A 17,435-nucleotide genomic window follows, 5' to 3' on the forward strand; every position below is an offset into this window, starting at 1 on the left:
CTAGCAATCTCTGCTATACAGATTACTGGTGTTCCTCAGTAACTGACAGATAATGTTGTTCCAATATATTTTATTCTTATTCTTTATTACAATAACAAATTTCATTGGTTTTCTAAGCTGCTGCTTCTGACAACCTTGGGATTTGTTGCAGCTTTGGGGTCAGTGAGTTTGGGGTAGGGAGGAGAATCTGTCTCCATGAAAGAGGAAATTAAAGCCAGAATGTTGATCTTACCAGTATGGTTTCAAAGAAATAGATATTTCAGGATGGCTTCCTTTTCGAAAAACAAAGATATTTACATTATTATAATCTGGAAAGTTAAATATCCCCTTTTCTTCCTCAGAAATCTATTCATTTTGGACAATAATTTTGTTTAAAGACATAATTTTATGACTTTGCCTGTATACTTTGAAATGTGTTCACCACTGATCTTTTCCCCCCATCTCTATTTTCTTTTTATAGATATTTGTTTGGGAACAAAACCTGGAACAATTTCAGATGGATCTGTTCCGGTATCGTTGCTATTTAGCTAGCCTCCAAGGAGGAGAACTGCCAAATCCAAAAACATTGCTAGCCTTTGCAAGCCGTCCAACTAAAGATGCAATGGGCCGCCTTGGAATCTTTTCAGTGTCGTCTTTTCACGCACTGGTAAGTTTAAACTGATGCCAGAGGTTATTGTTGCTAGAATAAAAATTGTTTGGTACTTTTATAAGAAGGTTAACCGAGTTGCTGTTGCTGTGCAACCTCTGCTGATTTCAGTGGTAACTGTGTGCTGGGTCGCTGAGGTCTTATCAAGAAAAAGCTGAGGGCTGTTTCTGTGGCAAATGATTTCCTTTGCCTTTGAAAGACATGCTTTTAAATGTTACCTACCTTGACTTTTCACAAAGCATTTTTAATCTTAAAATAAATGTGTTTCTGATTATTATCATAAAGTAGTGGTTCCCAAGGTGTGTCCCTTGGCACCCTGGGGTGCTGCCAAACCCAGCGAGGGGTGCAGTGGAATCATGCCATCCTTGGCCACCTTGACTGGTGAGTCCCTCTCCATGCCAGCTGGGATCATGCCTCTTGCCCTGCCTGCTCGGACCCCAGGGTGAGCCACATTCCTGTCCCCGGACGGCTGCCCGCACAGGAAGAGAAGAGGCAGCGGCGGTGGCGTCACTCTTTTGGTGCTGGGGAGGCTCCAAGATGGAGTCAAGGCAGTTGCGACTCCAAAAAAGTTTGGGAACCACCATCATAAAGGCTAATATACTGTTCAGATTCATTGTTAAGGAGAAACCCTATTATTATTATTATTATTTGTATTTGTATTTGTATTTGTATTTGTATTTTTATTTTTATTTTTATTTTTATTTTTATTTTTATTTTTATTTTTATTTTTATTTTTATTTTTATTTATTTATTTATTTATTTATTTATTTTGTGTTTATTTTGTGTTTATATTGCCCATCTGGTCAAAGGCCACTCACTCTGGGTGATTTACAGCATGTGTAACCAGTAGGTTTAAAGGACAATTTAACAAAAAAGAAAAGAACTAATAATAATAAAATACAAATAAACAATACCATCAAAATATAAAAATACATTTACATAAACATTTGGCACATTTAAAATGTCAGGCTGGATCAAGTAGGCTAACTAAGCTTAGCTGAATCTGCAGGTACAACATGTTGGCATGCCTTTCTTAAATAGCCAGTTTTTTAGTGATTTTTTTAAAAAATCACTAAAGGGGCCAAATGAATTGTAGGGGGAGTTCATTTCACAGCTGAGGGGTAACTATCGAGACGGCCGGTTTCTTGTCTTCTCTCTCCAGGTCTTTCTCAGATTTAGCATCCTCAGCCAACCTGCTTAGGATGTTCTTGTGGGATGGGCAGATACTGTTGGAAGTAGACTCTCTGGCCGGTACTGCAGTCTCAAACCGTTTAGGACTTTATAGATTAGAACCATCATCTTGAAGCTGACACAGAAATTGATGGATAACCAGTGTAAGGCGTCCAGAATTGGGGTGATGTGATTATATTTATTCACTCTACTCAATAATCTGGCCACCGTATTCTGGACCTGTTGAAGTTTCCATAACAGCTTCAAGGCTGTCAAGGTAGGGATGCAGCTGGGCAATCTACCTGACATGGAAATAGGCAGACCGAACCATAGACACTATATTGAGTGTCCATAGACAGCGTTGGATCCAGTGGGATACCCAAATTATGAACCTCATTCTTTGCAAAGAGTAGCACCCCCAAAGGAAAGAGAGGCACCCAATCCACAAAAAGCCGGAGTACCCCCCCCCCCCGAAGGACCTCCATCTTGCCAGGCAGTGCTCAAGGGACGAGATGCAATCCACTGCAGAAGGGTGGAAGGAGAGATGGAGCTGCATCTCATCAGCATATTGGTGACATGCCACTGAATCTACAGATGAACTTCCCCAGCGGCCACATATAGATATTAAACAGCAGTGGGGAGATGATTGATCCCTAAGGAACTCCACAATCGAGAGTCCCAAGGTGTGGAGGCCATTTCCCCAAGTCGCACTCTCTGGGGACAGTTCTCCAGGAAGGACCAGAGCCAGGAAAAAGCCAGGCCAACGATACCCAATCCAGAGAGCCTCCGCAGAAGGATACTGTGGCTGACGGTATCAAAGGCCACTGAGAGGCCAAGAAGGACCAGTAGGGACATTTTACCCCTGTCGCCCTCTCTTAAAAGGACATCCTGCAGGGCAACCAATGCCGTCTTCATGCCCTGATGCAGCCTGAACTTGGACTGGAATGGGTTGAGGGCGTTGGTTTCATCTAAGAGTGCTCACCCTCTCCACTAGCTTGCTTAAAAAGGAATATTGGTGACAGGGTGATAGTGGTCACTATCATCTGCTGCCAAATTCAATTTTTCCCCCCTGGATGGGCCTGATAAATGTCTTCTTGAGGATTTGGGGAACCCAATCCTCAAGGAGAGAAACACTGAGGATAGAGGTGCCCTATTCCATTGTTGTCGGCGTGGCAGCTTTTAAAAGCCAGCTCAGGCAAGGATCTAGGGAGGCTACGGTGGCCATGCAGTGTGCTCTAGCACCTTGTCAACCTCAGATGAGGAAAGAGGTTCAAACTGATGTAATATGACCGAACAAGTTAGTGCACACTAACTGCCTGTTGGATCATGCAGATTCTTGAATTATTCAGAGGTTCATAGGTTACCACACACTAGCATCAGATTAAACTGGCCTAACTAGAGAAGACTCACTGAATCAATGAGACTTCTAGAATTATTGTTTTGATAAGGCCCATTCATTCAGTGTGGGTAGTTTAACCAGGAATAACAACCAATTTTAACCTACTGTATTGTGTTCCTATTACTATTATTGTTTGTCACTGGTCTTAATTCTCAGTATGCTTGCACACATACACTCACATGGACACACACTTCATAGGAGTAACTCTTAGTCAGCTTTTATGTGAATGCTGCCATTCATTAATTTGGTGACCAGTATTTCACACATGCCATTTTTATTATGCCCTGTTCATTTTACTCTCAGTATACATTTACCCTCAAATGTATACTGCAAGCTAGCAGAAATGATGGGGCTGTCCTAAGTCATTTAGCATTTTATTTTTCACCTGAAGCACTAGATTTCACTGACCTCCAGCAGTTTTTAACACGTGCATAAGAGCCTGCCTTCTCTACAGGCGATTTGAGATAAGAGTCAATTTTGGATTGTTGATGATAATATGTAACTTTTTATGAGGCCGAGGCAAAGAGGCAGTCCCGAAACCAGCAAACTCAGGGAGCTGGACAGGGGGCAGACTGTATCTGTCTTCAGTGTGGAAGGGATTGTCACTCTCGAATTGGCCTCCTCAGCCACACTAGACGCTGTTCCAAGTCCTCCATACAGATCATTTTACCATAGTCTCTCGAGAGTGAAGGATGCCTAATCTAATGAGGCATTGTAAGCTGGTGTTCATGGTGTCCTTCTGTTGGTAAAAAGGGCTTAAGGAAAGATTTTTCCTTTTGGGAAAGGAGTGAACACATTACTGACATCTGATCCAGAAGCTTGGGAAGGATATTTTGATGCAATTTTGTTTATCAAATGCCTTAGTACCTCTCTAGCAAAGCACTGGTTTTGTTGTCTCTATATCCAAGAACTGGGCTATTATCTATATTAGAATGATATGCTTTTGAGGGGAATGTGCCTTGAGGAAAGGAGAAGCCTGTCTTTAATGCGACTTTTTTGCCTTTAAAAATCAATTACGTAAGTCACTAAGAGCCTTTCCAGCTATAGAATGGAATATAACCATGTACATGTTAAATTTTAATTGAGAAGATGTCCCATAGTGCTTTGATTGTGTTGTGAACCATGTTTTTTACTACTAGTTGTCTAGCATTAGAATATAAGAAGTATTTTGTTAGTACTGCTTTGACATCTTTAGTGTTTTTGAGCTCCCATGAGGCTTGGTCTAATTTTGGATCTTCTTGCAGTAATTTTAATAATTCTTTATTGGTGCTGTGCTAATGAAGAATGTACACAGTATCTTCAGCAGGAGTTGTTTGTAAGGAACTCACAGAAGAGAGCAGCTTGCTTTCATTAAATTTAAATTTACAGCCCACCTCACCTGAGTGTTACTTCCTTAACATTTTTTAAAGTGAATTACATCAACTAAAATATTGCTACTAGAATGTATGCATGCATCTTCAATATGTTTGTATAACTTTATACCTATGGGTACTCATTAAAATATGTGTTGTGGCTCTTGGAAACTGATTTTTTGTAATGTTTTTGATTAATTAATGTTACGGCAGGTGGCTGCTCGCACAGGTGAATCTGGTGTCAGGAGAAGAACACAGGCTATGTCAAGATCAGCAAGCAAGCGAAGAAGTCGGTTTTCTTCCCTTTGGGGTTTGGATACGACTTCAAAGAAAAAGCAAGGGAGACCAAGTATTAACCAGGTATCTCCACAATTAAGACAGCTATATATTGTTAGGTCCATGATATGCTTTAGAAACGCACACACAAGAATTTGCAATAGTCTCTTTAAGGGAAGGATTACTTGCTGATGCAGAAAGTTTTCACTGCAAGAAATATCTGATATTGGGCTCAGAAATGCACATTGCTCTGAGTTAAGATGTAAGATCATTCAGCTGAGATACTGAACTTCTTTTCTGGTGGTAATATTATGCCTTCTAAATAACTTAATTTGAGATAACATATACAATGCAGAGACTGTATAAACTGTACAATCTCTCCCCCCACCTTCATTATCCTCTTTGTGTGTCCATGTTCATGTGTACTAATACATGTGTTTATAGGTATGCATGCATGTGCATGTAGGTTCCCCTAACTGACCACTCAGCACTACATGCAGCCCTCAGAGCAAAAATATTGTTGACCTCTGCCAATAGCATCTATCTCCAAATACCCTTTGTTCATGGTGCTTTCATTCATCACATCTGCCCTCTATAGAATTAACAGAAAAGAAAAATACGTTTTTTTCTTACTTTTTTTTTTTTTGCTTTGCATTCCATTGGCCATCGGCATAGATAGCTGCCCTGTGGTGTCTGTTCATAATTCTGCCCCCTGTAGGGCAGTATTTTCTGTAGGCAGATTTATTAACCTCTGAGATACATAGAATATGCTGCTGCTTCCTAAGCACTAGGGGTTTTATTTGGTTATTCAGTAATTAGAGATCAGTAAAATGGTTCATCCATAATTATATCCTTCCTCTTCTGTCTATTCATAGCTTGCATGCCCAAATTATTTTATCTGTTTTGTAACCCTTCCTTGCAGGAGGGGAGGCTATGCTTAACTAATACAAATGTAGACAGATATAAATAAAGATATATATGTTGGTCCAAGATGAGAAAGCAAAATCTAAATCCATAGGAGAAATCAGTAAAATCTAGAAGTTTGACCAGATGTTGACATGGCCAAAAGGTCTGCAGTGGTACTCCATCCCAAAGTGGAGATTATAGACTGAATGAGTCACTGGTAGATGTACAGGTATATATTACATCTAGCAGAGCATACTGGAATAAATAAGGTGACTTTGTGTTTCTGAAAACTGAGCCATCTGCAGTTCAGACAGGTGTTTCTTGCATTAGATTCCTGAAACAGGGTAGAGAAGAAACACAGAGTACAGTTAGCTAAGAACTCCACTATCCCAAGGCTTTTTAAATGAAAAAACAACAATAACAAAAGCCCAACCATATCTAGGGCTGTCATTTTCCTGTTGATTTACCTTAAAACATGTCAAGGAAGCTCACCTAACTTTCTTACCTAGTCAAGTAGTAGAAGTGAATAGAAGCTTCCATTTCATTGACAATAGAACTTATGCCAAGGAAGCTGAACTAACTTTCTTATCCTACAAAATACAGAAGTTGAAGAAGCACGTGTTCAAATAAGCAGTGGAAGCTAAAGAAAACTAAAAAATCATCCTTTAGGATTAAAGAAGAGGCATTTCTCTCTTGTGGCAATTTCAATAGATTTGACTCCTTGCAAAACTGTGCCGATTCGAATAGGAAGCTTTTTGTAGAGAAATTATTTATACAGTGCCAGTGTCAATTTTAGCTCAGATATAATTTTGATGCAGTCCATGAATTCTGAATTTACACACAGTATAAGGACTAGATGTGGCAGATTTTTGGTAAATGCTGTAACTTTGTGTCTCAATAGGTGTATGGGATTAGAGATTGTTTAGAGAGGTATTGGCAGCCTGGGGGTTCTAGGACTATTACCCTCAGGCCAATTGTATGTGGCCTTTTTTCTGTTTGTGAAAATCCTCTGCAAAAATCTATCCCATGACATTTGGCTGAGTGGGAAGTAAGAAGGGGGGGAAAGGAGGTGTCAGAGAGAGAGAGAGAGAGAGAGAGAGAGAGAGAGAGAGAGAGAGAGAGAGAGAGAGAGAGAGAAGCTGGCAGATGAGGTGACTCACTCACTTACCAGATCTGCTCACTTCCAACTTTGCCCACCACTGATGTGGCCACCCATGGATTTGCCACTAGGAAATGCAATTTTTTTCTTGACAGAAAAAAAGATTGTCTAGCCCCATGTTGCATAAAATTTAACATTTTATGCAAAATGGAAGGTAATGCTGGAAACCGCTGAAGACCTGCAGTCGTAAGATCGAATCCACACGACGTAGTCAGCTCCCGTTGCTAGTCCCAGCTCCTGCTAACCTAGCAGTTTGAAAGCATGCAAATGCAAGTAGATAAATAGGTACCACCACGGTGGGAAGGTAACAGTGTTCCATGTCTAGTCGCGCTGGCCACGTGACCATTGAAGGCTGTCTTTGGACAAACGCTAGTTCTATGGGTTGGAAACGGAGATGAGTACTGCCCCCTAGAGTTGGACATGACTGGACAAATTGTCAAGGGGAACCTTTACCTTTACCTAAGTATAGTTTCAAGAGCATTTGCACCTCCTGACTTGGTATTCGTCCACTCCTCATTTGAACTGTTTCCCCCAGACTTCCCTTAATAAGTCTCAATGTTTGTGTTATGGGCTGTTAAGTCACATCCAACTTATAGTGACCTTTAAAGGATTTTCCAGGTAAGTTGAGAAATTTAAGGAGTAGTTTTTCCCCTGCCGCCTCTGTCCCCACCCCCACCCCATGAGTCTCCATGTCTGAGCAAAGATTCCACTCTAGGTCTCATGAGTTCTAGTCCATCACTGTACCCCCTACACATCACTGGGTATCTAGTGAGTCTCAGTAGGTTCTGCTTTAGATCAGACACTTAGGCCTTGTTGAAATAGACAAGATAATTATTTGCATTTAGCTATTCCTAGTCAGGAAATAATTCAGTCCTATTTTAATTGAGATGTTAATTCCTCCCTTTCCCCCACTCCTTCATTTGTTTCAGCATCATGATATATTTCCAATTTTAGAAAACATTTGCATCATCCTTTTGTGTTTTAAAATAGCACCTTTTGTGCCTCTGCAGGTGTTCGGGGAAGGAGCTGATGCTGTAAAGAAATCTTTAGAAGGAATATTTGATGACACAGTACAGGAAAGCAAGGTAAAAAAGAAAAGCCAGGGAGAATGTTAATGACTTGCACAAAGGAGTTCAATTAGCTGGTGAGTCTGTTTTTAGAATGATGCTCATTCCTTTAGGACAAAGTAAAATGAAGTGAAATCCTGATGGAAGAGCAAGTCATTCGGCAGCAAAGCTCTGCCAGATGACAGGCTGTTTTGAAACATAGCCAAGCATGAGATGCAGAGAAGTTGGCAGTGCTCATTTCAGAGTCTGAAACAGAGGTGGAAGCTCCTAAGCCATCATTGGCAGGTGAATGAATGAGGCCAGTGCTTCGAAAGTGGACAGAATTCTTACTCTCTTGGCAGCAGAGTACCTTTGTGCGAGATCTTTGTTTCTGAAGAAGGTTAGATCCAATCATTTCCCTCTTAGGAACAAGTGATTAGTACTGTATATAGTAACTACATGTTAAATGGAATTTAAGTATGTTCCCAAAACCATGTTGTCAACTGCCCCTATTTCCACAAGTTGTAAGAATTTAAAGATATGATTGTCCTGTTGACCAAAGTCTCATCTGACGGAGTTTTTTGGTCTCACTTGCTGTGAAGATACAGCTGTACTGCCCAGCTGTCCTGGGCCATGCCTCTCTACTTCTCTGCCCTTTTCCACCTTGACATGGGGAAACCCAAGGAAGGCATCAAGGGCAAGAGAATCTATCGAATTCAAACTGGACCATTTCTTTCCACTCCCTGGCATGCAACCCCTTTTCTGTGGTTGTGCCTTTTATGAAATGTTACCCATCAATGGTGCATGCACTCAGTTTGGCTGCCACCATCTACACACATGTTCTGCTTGCCTGAAACTCCAGTAGCTTAATGAATGGTCAAAGCATTAGAAATTAATAATCAGATTTCCTCTGTGCACAAAATCCAACCAGTGCCTGGAAAGTCTTTTATTAAAAAGAAAAGAAAGAATCAAAAAAGAATGAAATGGTGAAAGTTACTCAAAAGCTTCTTGGTAAAATAGAACCAAATCACAAGTTACAAAATCAGATCTTAGATCTTTTCAAAGAAAGGGCGCTAAGGGAGTTCTCCTTAACCTGTCTGTAATGTATTCCTAAGCCATGCTGTTATCTAAACATGGTCTACTCTCATGTAGGCAGATCCATTCTGAAGAGACTTTACCCCTGATGTGAGGATGCTGCCTTCTCCATACCATGCCTTGAGTACCTGTCATTGCTGCTAGTCCTTTGAAGTGTCCCAGGCTAATAGATTGCTTTCTTAGTAGGGGTTTAATCCCTTAGTACCAATTACCAACTTCTCTTGAGAGGTCTCATATACATTTCAAAGCCTTCTTTGAACAGATAACAGTCCTTGGATAACAGTCCTCAGAACTGGAGAGCCATGGGCCTCTTTCTTTTGGAATACATCCTGGCAATCCCAGTGACTGGGAGCAATCACGGGACAGAGGGCAATTCAAATGCTTACTTTCTTCCATTAGGTCTTCGCAGCCTACATTATGATTTGTTCCAGCACACATTAAGATTTTCTATAGCCCATTTTTTCCAAGTCCATTACACTTGCTGTGGGCCTCTGGAAATCATTGGAAAAGGATATTCTGTGTTCATCCCTTCCTTCCTTGGGCAAACAACCAAATGTGTGTACACCCAGACATGTTCTCTCTCTCTCTCTCTCTCTCTCTCTCTCTCTCTCTGGTTAGCCAGGGTTTCTATTCTTTTATTTTGTTTACTTGACTTCTGTTTTTTAGAAGGTTGCCCTTGACTCTGTTATATATCTGCACAGCTATCCTTTTCAACCTTTTTGTGCCTTTTGTAAACTTAGTGCATCTGCTTCTGCTGTAAATATTTTTTAAAAAAATCAGGTTCAGTCTCCCAGTTTCCAGGAGACATGTTTATTATATTTGTTCTCTGGATTTTAATATTTCACCAGAGAGTCAAAAAAGAAGATGTCGTAGAAAATGTTGAGGGGAAAGTACTGAGAAAATGTATATTCTGGACTGGATGTTTACTGTGGGCCAAACTTCGTAGAGTTCTAGCTGTTGGAAGCTTATCCCCCTCCCCTTTCTTAGCAGAGAAACAATACTCCGATTTTCTTCCAATAGTGTTCTGAATCGTACTTACAAACAATTATCATGATTGCCCATATATATGAAGAGTCTGCTGGGGAAGGTGCCTTTTAAAGGAAGGCTGGGCGGAGTGTGGCTTTCCAGATGCTGCTGGACTAAATCTCCCAGGTTTCTCACTATTTGTTTTGTTGGCAAGGGCTGGTGGGAGTTACAGACCAGCAACATCTGGAGCTCTGGATCTAAATATAGTTGCTAGTTCCAGTTGAAATGGGACCACTGAAGGATGTGCCAACAGTTGTTTATCAATACCCATTGGTTCAATGAGTGTCTGCTCTAGTTGGGACTGATTCTGGTTAGAGTCAGGCCTTGAACTTTGTCCACTCCTGTTTTAGAAGCACATGTAGCCCTCTTCAGCCCCAATGCCGTGGCACGTCAGATTTCTGCAAGTTCTCCATCAGAGTATAAGCCTTCACTACTTCAAGGCAAAGCCCTTTCCTCAACAATGCAATGAACAATGCAGCTGGCTGAATAATTCAGTGGGCCTGAAATGCAGCTTTCCAACTGCTTCTGCCTGTTCTTTCTCTCCCTCTCTCTTTGAAGAAACATGGCATCTTTTTTCTTTCTTTCTGAATTCCACTACATGCTTGCCAAAATATTTGGATGCTATTTTCTTTATCAACATTACCACTGATTATGATCAGGTGGTACAGTGATCAACTGTACATCACTGTATATAATAGAAAATAGTTTCACACAGGCAATATGATAGGTAATTGTGAAGAGTAAACAAGAATTGAATATCAAGCAGACATGCACATCTACATATAGACAGAGAGAGAGAGAGAGAGAGTTTTGTGGGGAAAGGATTTAACACAGACTTCTGCTAATTTGAAGTGATTAAGACAGATTTGTCTGGTTTTCTCTGCACTTGATCAATGTGTACTACTTCTGTTTTGGTAATTACAATTCTATGTTGTCTACCCCTTCAGATCCCTGAAGGGAACTAACTGGTCTATGAACCACCATTAACTCAGGGCCAGGGGCATATATTTAATCAAATAAATGGGGATTTAACAGAGTGAAATGAACAGGAATGCCATATATCTGTCAGTTGCTGGAAATAATGCCCCTCAGAGTATAACTTACAGAAATAAAGTGCAAACGGTGCACATGCTATTAGCTGACAGAAGTTCTAATCCAAGCAATTCCAGAATAACTTTTTCACCTTCATATCTTTCAATTGCATCAACTAAACCGAATTTTAATTTTAATTTGGGGATAAATGTCTTCTTGTTTAGTTCATATCTTCTTTCTCTGTACTTTCCTGATTCCAAGCTCTATGGGCAGTCCAGTGTACATAAGGAGTTCCAGGCAGGCAGACATCCTGGTTTATCTGTGCCAGGAACAGTGTGTATGTAAAGGGGATGTGAGCATGGAATTGTTATGTATTAAAATTAATTAATATTTACCAGAGTGAAATGGATTGACAAATGGGGGACAAGCCAATAATTCTCAGGGCTTTGAATTTGTCTTATGGTGGAATGGGCAATTATCCAGGGATATGGGGGGTGGGTAGGAAAGCATTAGACCCCAATGACTCATGATGGTTTGCTTGTCTGCTACAGTTCCTGCTACCACTGCAGAAATTCCTTGGCTCTCTGTGGTACAGGAAGGTTCCAGAATGCCTTCCCACATCATGGAGCCCTTCTGGTCTTCAGGGCAGGACAAGGCAGGGAGTCTTTGTTTCTCTGTGGATGTTCATGTATCCTCATGAGATTGAGTGGATTGTGATCTCCCCTGTTGATTTCCAGGCAGCCCACTCTTCCCTCTCAACCACTGGATTTTGCCCACCTCGCTTCAGAGCAAGCTTTTGGCCACCCAGAGCTATATGTCTTTATGTTAAGAGTTAACTAGATTAAAAAGAACAGTGTGTTTATGTCCCTGTATTTGAAGTTCACTGATTGACAAGTGCATTGTATTTGAGAAGAACTATTTTAATGTTCTCATTTTTTCTATCCAGAGAGAAAAAGAAGTGGCACTGACTACTGTCCATCCTCATAATCCTGATTCTGACATTTGGGTTCATGAGTATTTCACACCCTCATGGTACTGCCTGCCAAACAACCAGTCTGCTTTGACTGTAGTACATCCTGGGGATACAACAAGAGATGTTCTGGAAATGATCTGTAAGGTAAAAAGGAGATTTGCACAAAAATGCAAAACAGTTAATTTCCCACAACTGAACTTTTCTACATTTGAATGGTCTTTCATCTGTGAAAATGATGTCCTCAGGAGGAGGGGGCAAGGAGACAAGGCTGCTTGTCATAACATATCCTGAAAACCATGTTGAAATTGTCACCCCTTACTGGAAATTTAAAATGTGTTTCTTTTGGAGTTTTCAACATTTGTCTGTGAATTCTGTTTTATTTTCTATTATCATCATTACAGTAGTTTGAATAGAATGGCTATATATGTATAATACTGAATTTGATAAGATTAAACATGCTTATCCCTTAAAGAGCCTACATGCAGGGGAGAATAAACATGATAGTGAGCTCTTCAAATGTATGGATTCCTGTGTGCATTGAGATTCCTGCATACTGCATGCAGTAGCCTCAAACTGCTGCCTCTCTACCCATTTATAACTTTGAAGACTTTTTATTAGTCATTCCTTCACACACACTTTCGGAATGTTCCTTACATTTCTACTACTCAAGCCTAATGGTAGAATCCCATGGAAAGGTGGCCAAGTTAAGGTGGAAGTTAATTTTCATCCCAGCATGTTAGTATACATTTGGATTCCACCTTTAATTTGGGGGGGGGGGGCATTTGGCATTACGTAGTCTAAATGGCTGTTTTTAATATTGTCTTTGTGCAGATAGATAATAATAAGTAAGTTTGTATGTGAGAGGAAGCATTTTTTGTACAATCTATTTATTTGCCATATTTATACAAAATGAAGCAGGAATCAATTTAAACCATGGATAGCTAGCCAGTATAATGACAAATCAGAAATCCCAGTTCAGATGATACACTGTGTTTTAATCTTGGTGAGTTCTTTGCTACAGTTGGAGAGCTGGAGAAAAGTTACTGGACAGCAGTGGTGGCTGGCAATTCCAGTTTCAGAGATGCTATGAATTCACTGCCAAGTTTTAGTGTGCAAGGTGCTGAATACTGTCTCCACAATAGATCAGACTCTCCAGATAGCTCCTGTAACATGCAGACTACAACCCACAGTGGATTCACAGTACTGTACTTCCAAAAATAGAGAATCATCAGCCACTACTACTAGGTAGCATGTACCAGGCTCATATCTTATGAGTGATAAATCATGATTTTCAGAATTACGGCTTATCATCTTGTGTGACCACTGTATGCTACATAGTGGCCACTGCAAGCTATCGTTTGAACATACTAGTCACCTTGGGGTTTTTATGCAGTTCATCACTATCAATATCTGAAGAAGAAACTAATTTCAAATCCCCACATTTTAATATGCAGTCTGATAGCTCAGATGTTAACCAGAATAGCAATAGAAGAACTCTGTGTGATTGTCATATGTGTCCTGCATTGTACTCAGCATGGGTTAAAAATGGTTCTGGATTTCTGAATCACTGCTCTAAACCACTGCTCTAAATCAGCTGTAATAAAATGCTCAATATTTGTTGATACGAGCAGCAGCATCAACAACTACAAAGATCTGGAAATGTATTTTCAGATAAAGAGAACCATTTTGTGGGTTGAAATAAGTTTTAATGAATCATATGTTTTCCTAGTTTCATTATTGGAATCATTCAGTGTGAGAAAGACTTAAGTAAAGTTATGTAGATTTCAGTTTGCAAACTAAAATAACAATGGATGCAATTTCAGAACATTTGTCATTGTAATCTATGGCTTTCAATAACATCCACTAACCAACTAAACTGAAATAGTAAAAGTAATCTGCACAATACTTTGAATTTTTATGTTCAAATGATGTCTTCAGAAATAAAACATTTCATGTATTTTTTTTAAAAGGCCTAGCATTATAAAAAAGAAATGAAAAAAGGACTTGATTAGAGTAGTTATACTGTATATTGTATTCAGTGGCAAATGAGATTCTATATATTGACGTTCCTGGGGGAAAATGTCTCATTGTAACTGACGACAGATGACATTTTTAAAATACATACATAATAGGAAACATTATTAAATGTTCTTAGCAATGCTTTTAATTTTAAAGTAGTATGCCAGATTCTCAGGTGGTAGTGCTACTTCCCTTTTAGTTTACTGTTTGAAAAGAGAAGTTCGTAACTATACATCCTGTTACATTTTAGGGCTCAAGCCACAAACTTATCAGGGCATAGTTGGGAATTTAATCCCTTTCACAGAATTTTGGTAAACTGATCTGTGGCTCAGGCTATGAACCTGTCTCTTTCTTTCCAAATTATCAGTGTAGGAAAAGACTGATGATCACATTCTTTTCTGTAACATCTAATAATGAATCTCTCTCTTCTGTCTCTTGCATTCAGCTCATTCTTTTTCCTTTAATTCTCTGATCCACATCATTTCACATCAATTTGCCATCTGCCATCTGAGAACCAGTCGAGTTCTGGTATAGTAAACATTTCAAGCTCTACATTTCATGTAAACCTCTTCATGCGCTAGTTATTGTTTTTAAAGACTAACTGTGTTGCAAATCTTACCTTCATGATGGGAATCAAAGACTTTAAAAATCCTGAATTTGCTAGATACTCAGCAATACTGTCCTGCACGTTGTAGAGATGTTTAGGATTGTCTTGTGGTATGTATTATTCACTGGCATGTTGCATATTGTGCACAGTAGGAGGGTCTATGATTCACTAATAGAGTACACGCTTTGCATATAAAAGGCCCTATGTTCATCATTCTGGAGAACTGTAGCTAATCATTTTATCCTGAGGTGGGCAATAACCATTGGGGAGGGTCTGTATTGTCCCCGCTTGCCATACTGACTAGGAGATGCGCCCTGAAGTCTGCACTATAAAATTTGCAACTGTACCATTAACCTTTCATAGTGTGACAATGGCAACCCCCACCCCTTCCAGCAATTTCCCTTTGAAACAAGGTACTTAGGGAGCATACATGGTGTTTCTAAACTGAATCACTCTTCTGGGAGTCCAATTCAGCTTGAAAATATAGTGCACCCTCCCTGCACAATGTCGTCTGAAAGAAGGAATTGCTAGTTTGTCTCCCCTTCCTGAATTTGGAGATTCAGAGGCAAATTTCATAGCGGAAGGGTGATGCAAGGCAAAGCGTGCTGCTTATATACCGCCCCATAGTGCTTCAAGCACTCTCTGGGTGGTTTACAAGTTAGTTATGCAGGCTACACATTCCCCCCCCCCAGCAAGCTGGGTACTCATTTTACCGACCTTGGAAGAATAGAAGGCTGAGTGAACCTTAAGTCGGCTACCTGGGATTGAACCCCAGGTCGTGAGCACAGTTTTAGCTGCAGTACAGCAGTTTAACCACTGTGCCACAAAGCTCTTCTCAGTTGGCGAGTGCTCACCTAAAAGGGCAAGGGCTGCATGCTGTCCACAGGCCACACGTTGACCATGCCTGGCTTAGGCAGTACTGAGCTACATGGACCAATGATCTGAGTCTGTATAAGGCAGCTTCCTTCTCTCCTTTGGGAACAGTTTTTTATAATGAGCTTGCTATTTACAAAATCAAGGAAAAAGTCTTCTGTGGTTACCTTTTTCCCCCCTTGCTTGTGGTTTTGTAGATTACAATCCATTTCATGAAAGCTTATTCATGCTCTAATATATCTGTTAGTTTTAATTGTGCCACAGTGCTTTATCTTGTTTTGATGTCACACAGATTAATGCATCTGCCCCTGAGGAAATCACTGCAGTTTTGTTCTGTTTGTTTTTCTAATTCCTGGTTGTTTGGGCCTCAGGGGGGAGCTTGCTGATAACTGACCTCTTCCAGAAGTCTTCCTCTACAGTGAGAACAGTGTGGCTTTTCCCTCAGGATAAGGACAGTCTGAGTGGGGGTTTAAAAACTGCTGTTCATCAGCATATAGCCATCAGTGTTTTTGGTTAGCCTGCTGCTGCCTGGACACTAGTCTCCCATGGGCTCGCTAGCATGTTGGACTAAATCTCCCTGACAGGAGATTTCAGGCACTTCTTTCCTTCCCCGACAGCTCTGAAGTTGAATGAGCTGTGGAATGTACATGAGGTTTCCACTGACTGCTGACTGACAGAAAGAGGCTGTTGAAAAGAGGCTAGTGGGTCATCTGTTCCATTCACGTGGTTTTTATTTCCCCCGCTCTTGTGCCGGCTTGTCAGGTTTCATTTTTAAAGGTTTCTCAAGCGATAGGCTTTTCTGAGCCCTTTGTTCACTGATACGTGCTGTAGCTAACGTGGCTTAAAATTCCGTCCTTGCTGCATGTAGTTTGATTTCAACAGGACCTATTCTGGGAGGAAGGGGATGGTGTTTGTAAATTAAAATGGCGACAGCAACAACACCACAGACTTGCCTTCCTCTCTACTTCCTCCCCGCCCGCTGACATTTCTCATACTCTACTCCTAGTTCTTCTCCAGAAGTTACCCCAATTCACCAGAAGAGGTTGAAGGGCCATGTGGAGAGTATAGACAGGAGGTAGTATTCGTTCTGCCAGAGATGTCCATTCCACAGTTGGGGTGTCTCAGTTGGATACAAGCCACATCTATTTGACCACCCAGAAAGAGTCGTCTAACATGCATTTATATGGGGAACTGATTGGGATATAATAGATCATGCTGGGATTGTTTGTAACTCTGTGTCATAAAACTGTAGTGTTGCTGGGTGTCGCTCAGAAGTTGCCATAGGCATGAGGCAAGGAACGATTGCTCTCAGGTGGAAAGATGAATGGCAGCACTCATTTGTCTACCCTTCCCTCCCATCTAGATGCCATCATCTTTTTTCCCCCAGAGTCAAGAACATTGTAGGACTGTGGTTGCAGGGAGATTTGTCTCATGCTCTTTATTCCAAGAGAGGGGCAACCCTGTTGCTCCTGTTATGCTACCTCCAGTGTTGTAGGCAACATTTGCTATCAAAGGTACTTCTTTCAGCCACTATAAACTCAGATGAAGGAGTAGTGGTTGGCACCTTTTCAGCACTGAAATATTCAGTGTATTGCTGCTGCAGCAGCTGTTATGGTTGTTTTTTTAACCTAGTGCACAAAAGGGCTGAGGTGTTTATATCTTAAGCAGCATTAGAGGATCATGTCTGGCATTTCTTTAAATGAAGAAATATTGCAACAGCACATTTTTCATTGGAGGAAAGTGCACTGTGGAGGCAAAGGGAAGAAGGAAGGAAGGAAAAAGGGGACACAAGTAGGCAGGCAGGCTTTCCATAATTACCTCCGGGGAAGAGGTAGGCCTATATTTTGTAGCAGTTT

General features: G+C 40.6%; 1 protein-coding gene across 5 annotated transcripts in view; it reads left to right on the top strand.

Annotated features, from left to right (window-relative positions):
* Positions 1-17,435, top strand: part of TIAM1 (TIAM Rac1 associated GEF 1) — a 261,371-nt gene that overhangs the window by 182,656 nt on the left and 61,280 nt on the right. For all 5 annotated transcript variants that reach the window (XM_072994076.2, XM_072994078.2, XM_072994077.2 and 2 more), the window contains 4 exons: positions 461-646; positions 4,781-4,927; positions 7,919-7,993; positions 12,054-12,224. In XM_072994076.2, the coding sequence (XP_072850177.2) occupies positions 461-646; positions 4,781-4,927; positions 7,919-7,993; positions 12,054-12,224 (579 nt within the window). The remainder of the gene's footprint in view (positions 1-460; positions 647-4,780; positions 4,928-7,918; positions 7,994-12,053; positions 12,225-17,435) is intronic.

This window comes from Pogona vitticeps, chromosome 3 (assembly GCF_051106095.1).
Source record: "Pogona vitticeps strain Pit_001003342236 chromosome 3, PviZW2.1, whole genome shotgun sequence".
Lineage (NCBI taxonomy): Eukaryota > Metazoa > Chordata > Lepidosauria > Squamata > Agamidae > Pogona > Pogona vitticeps.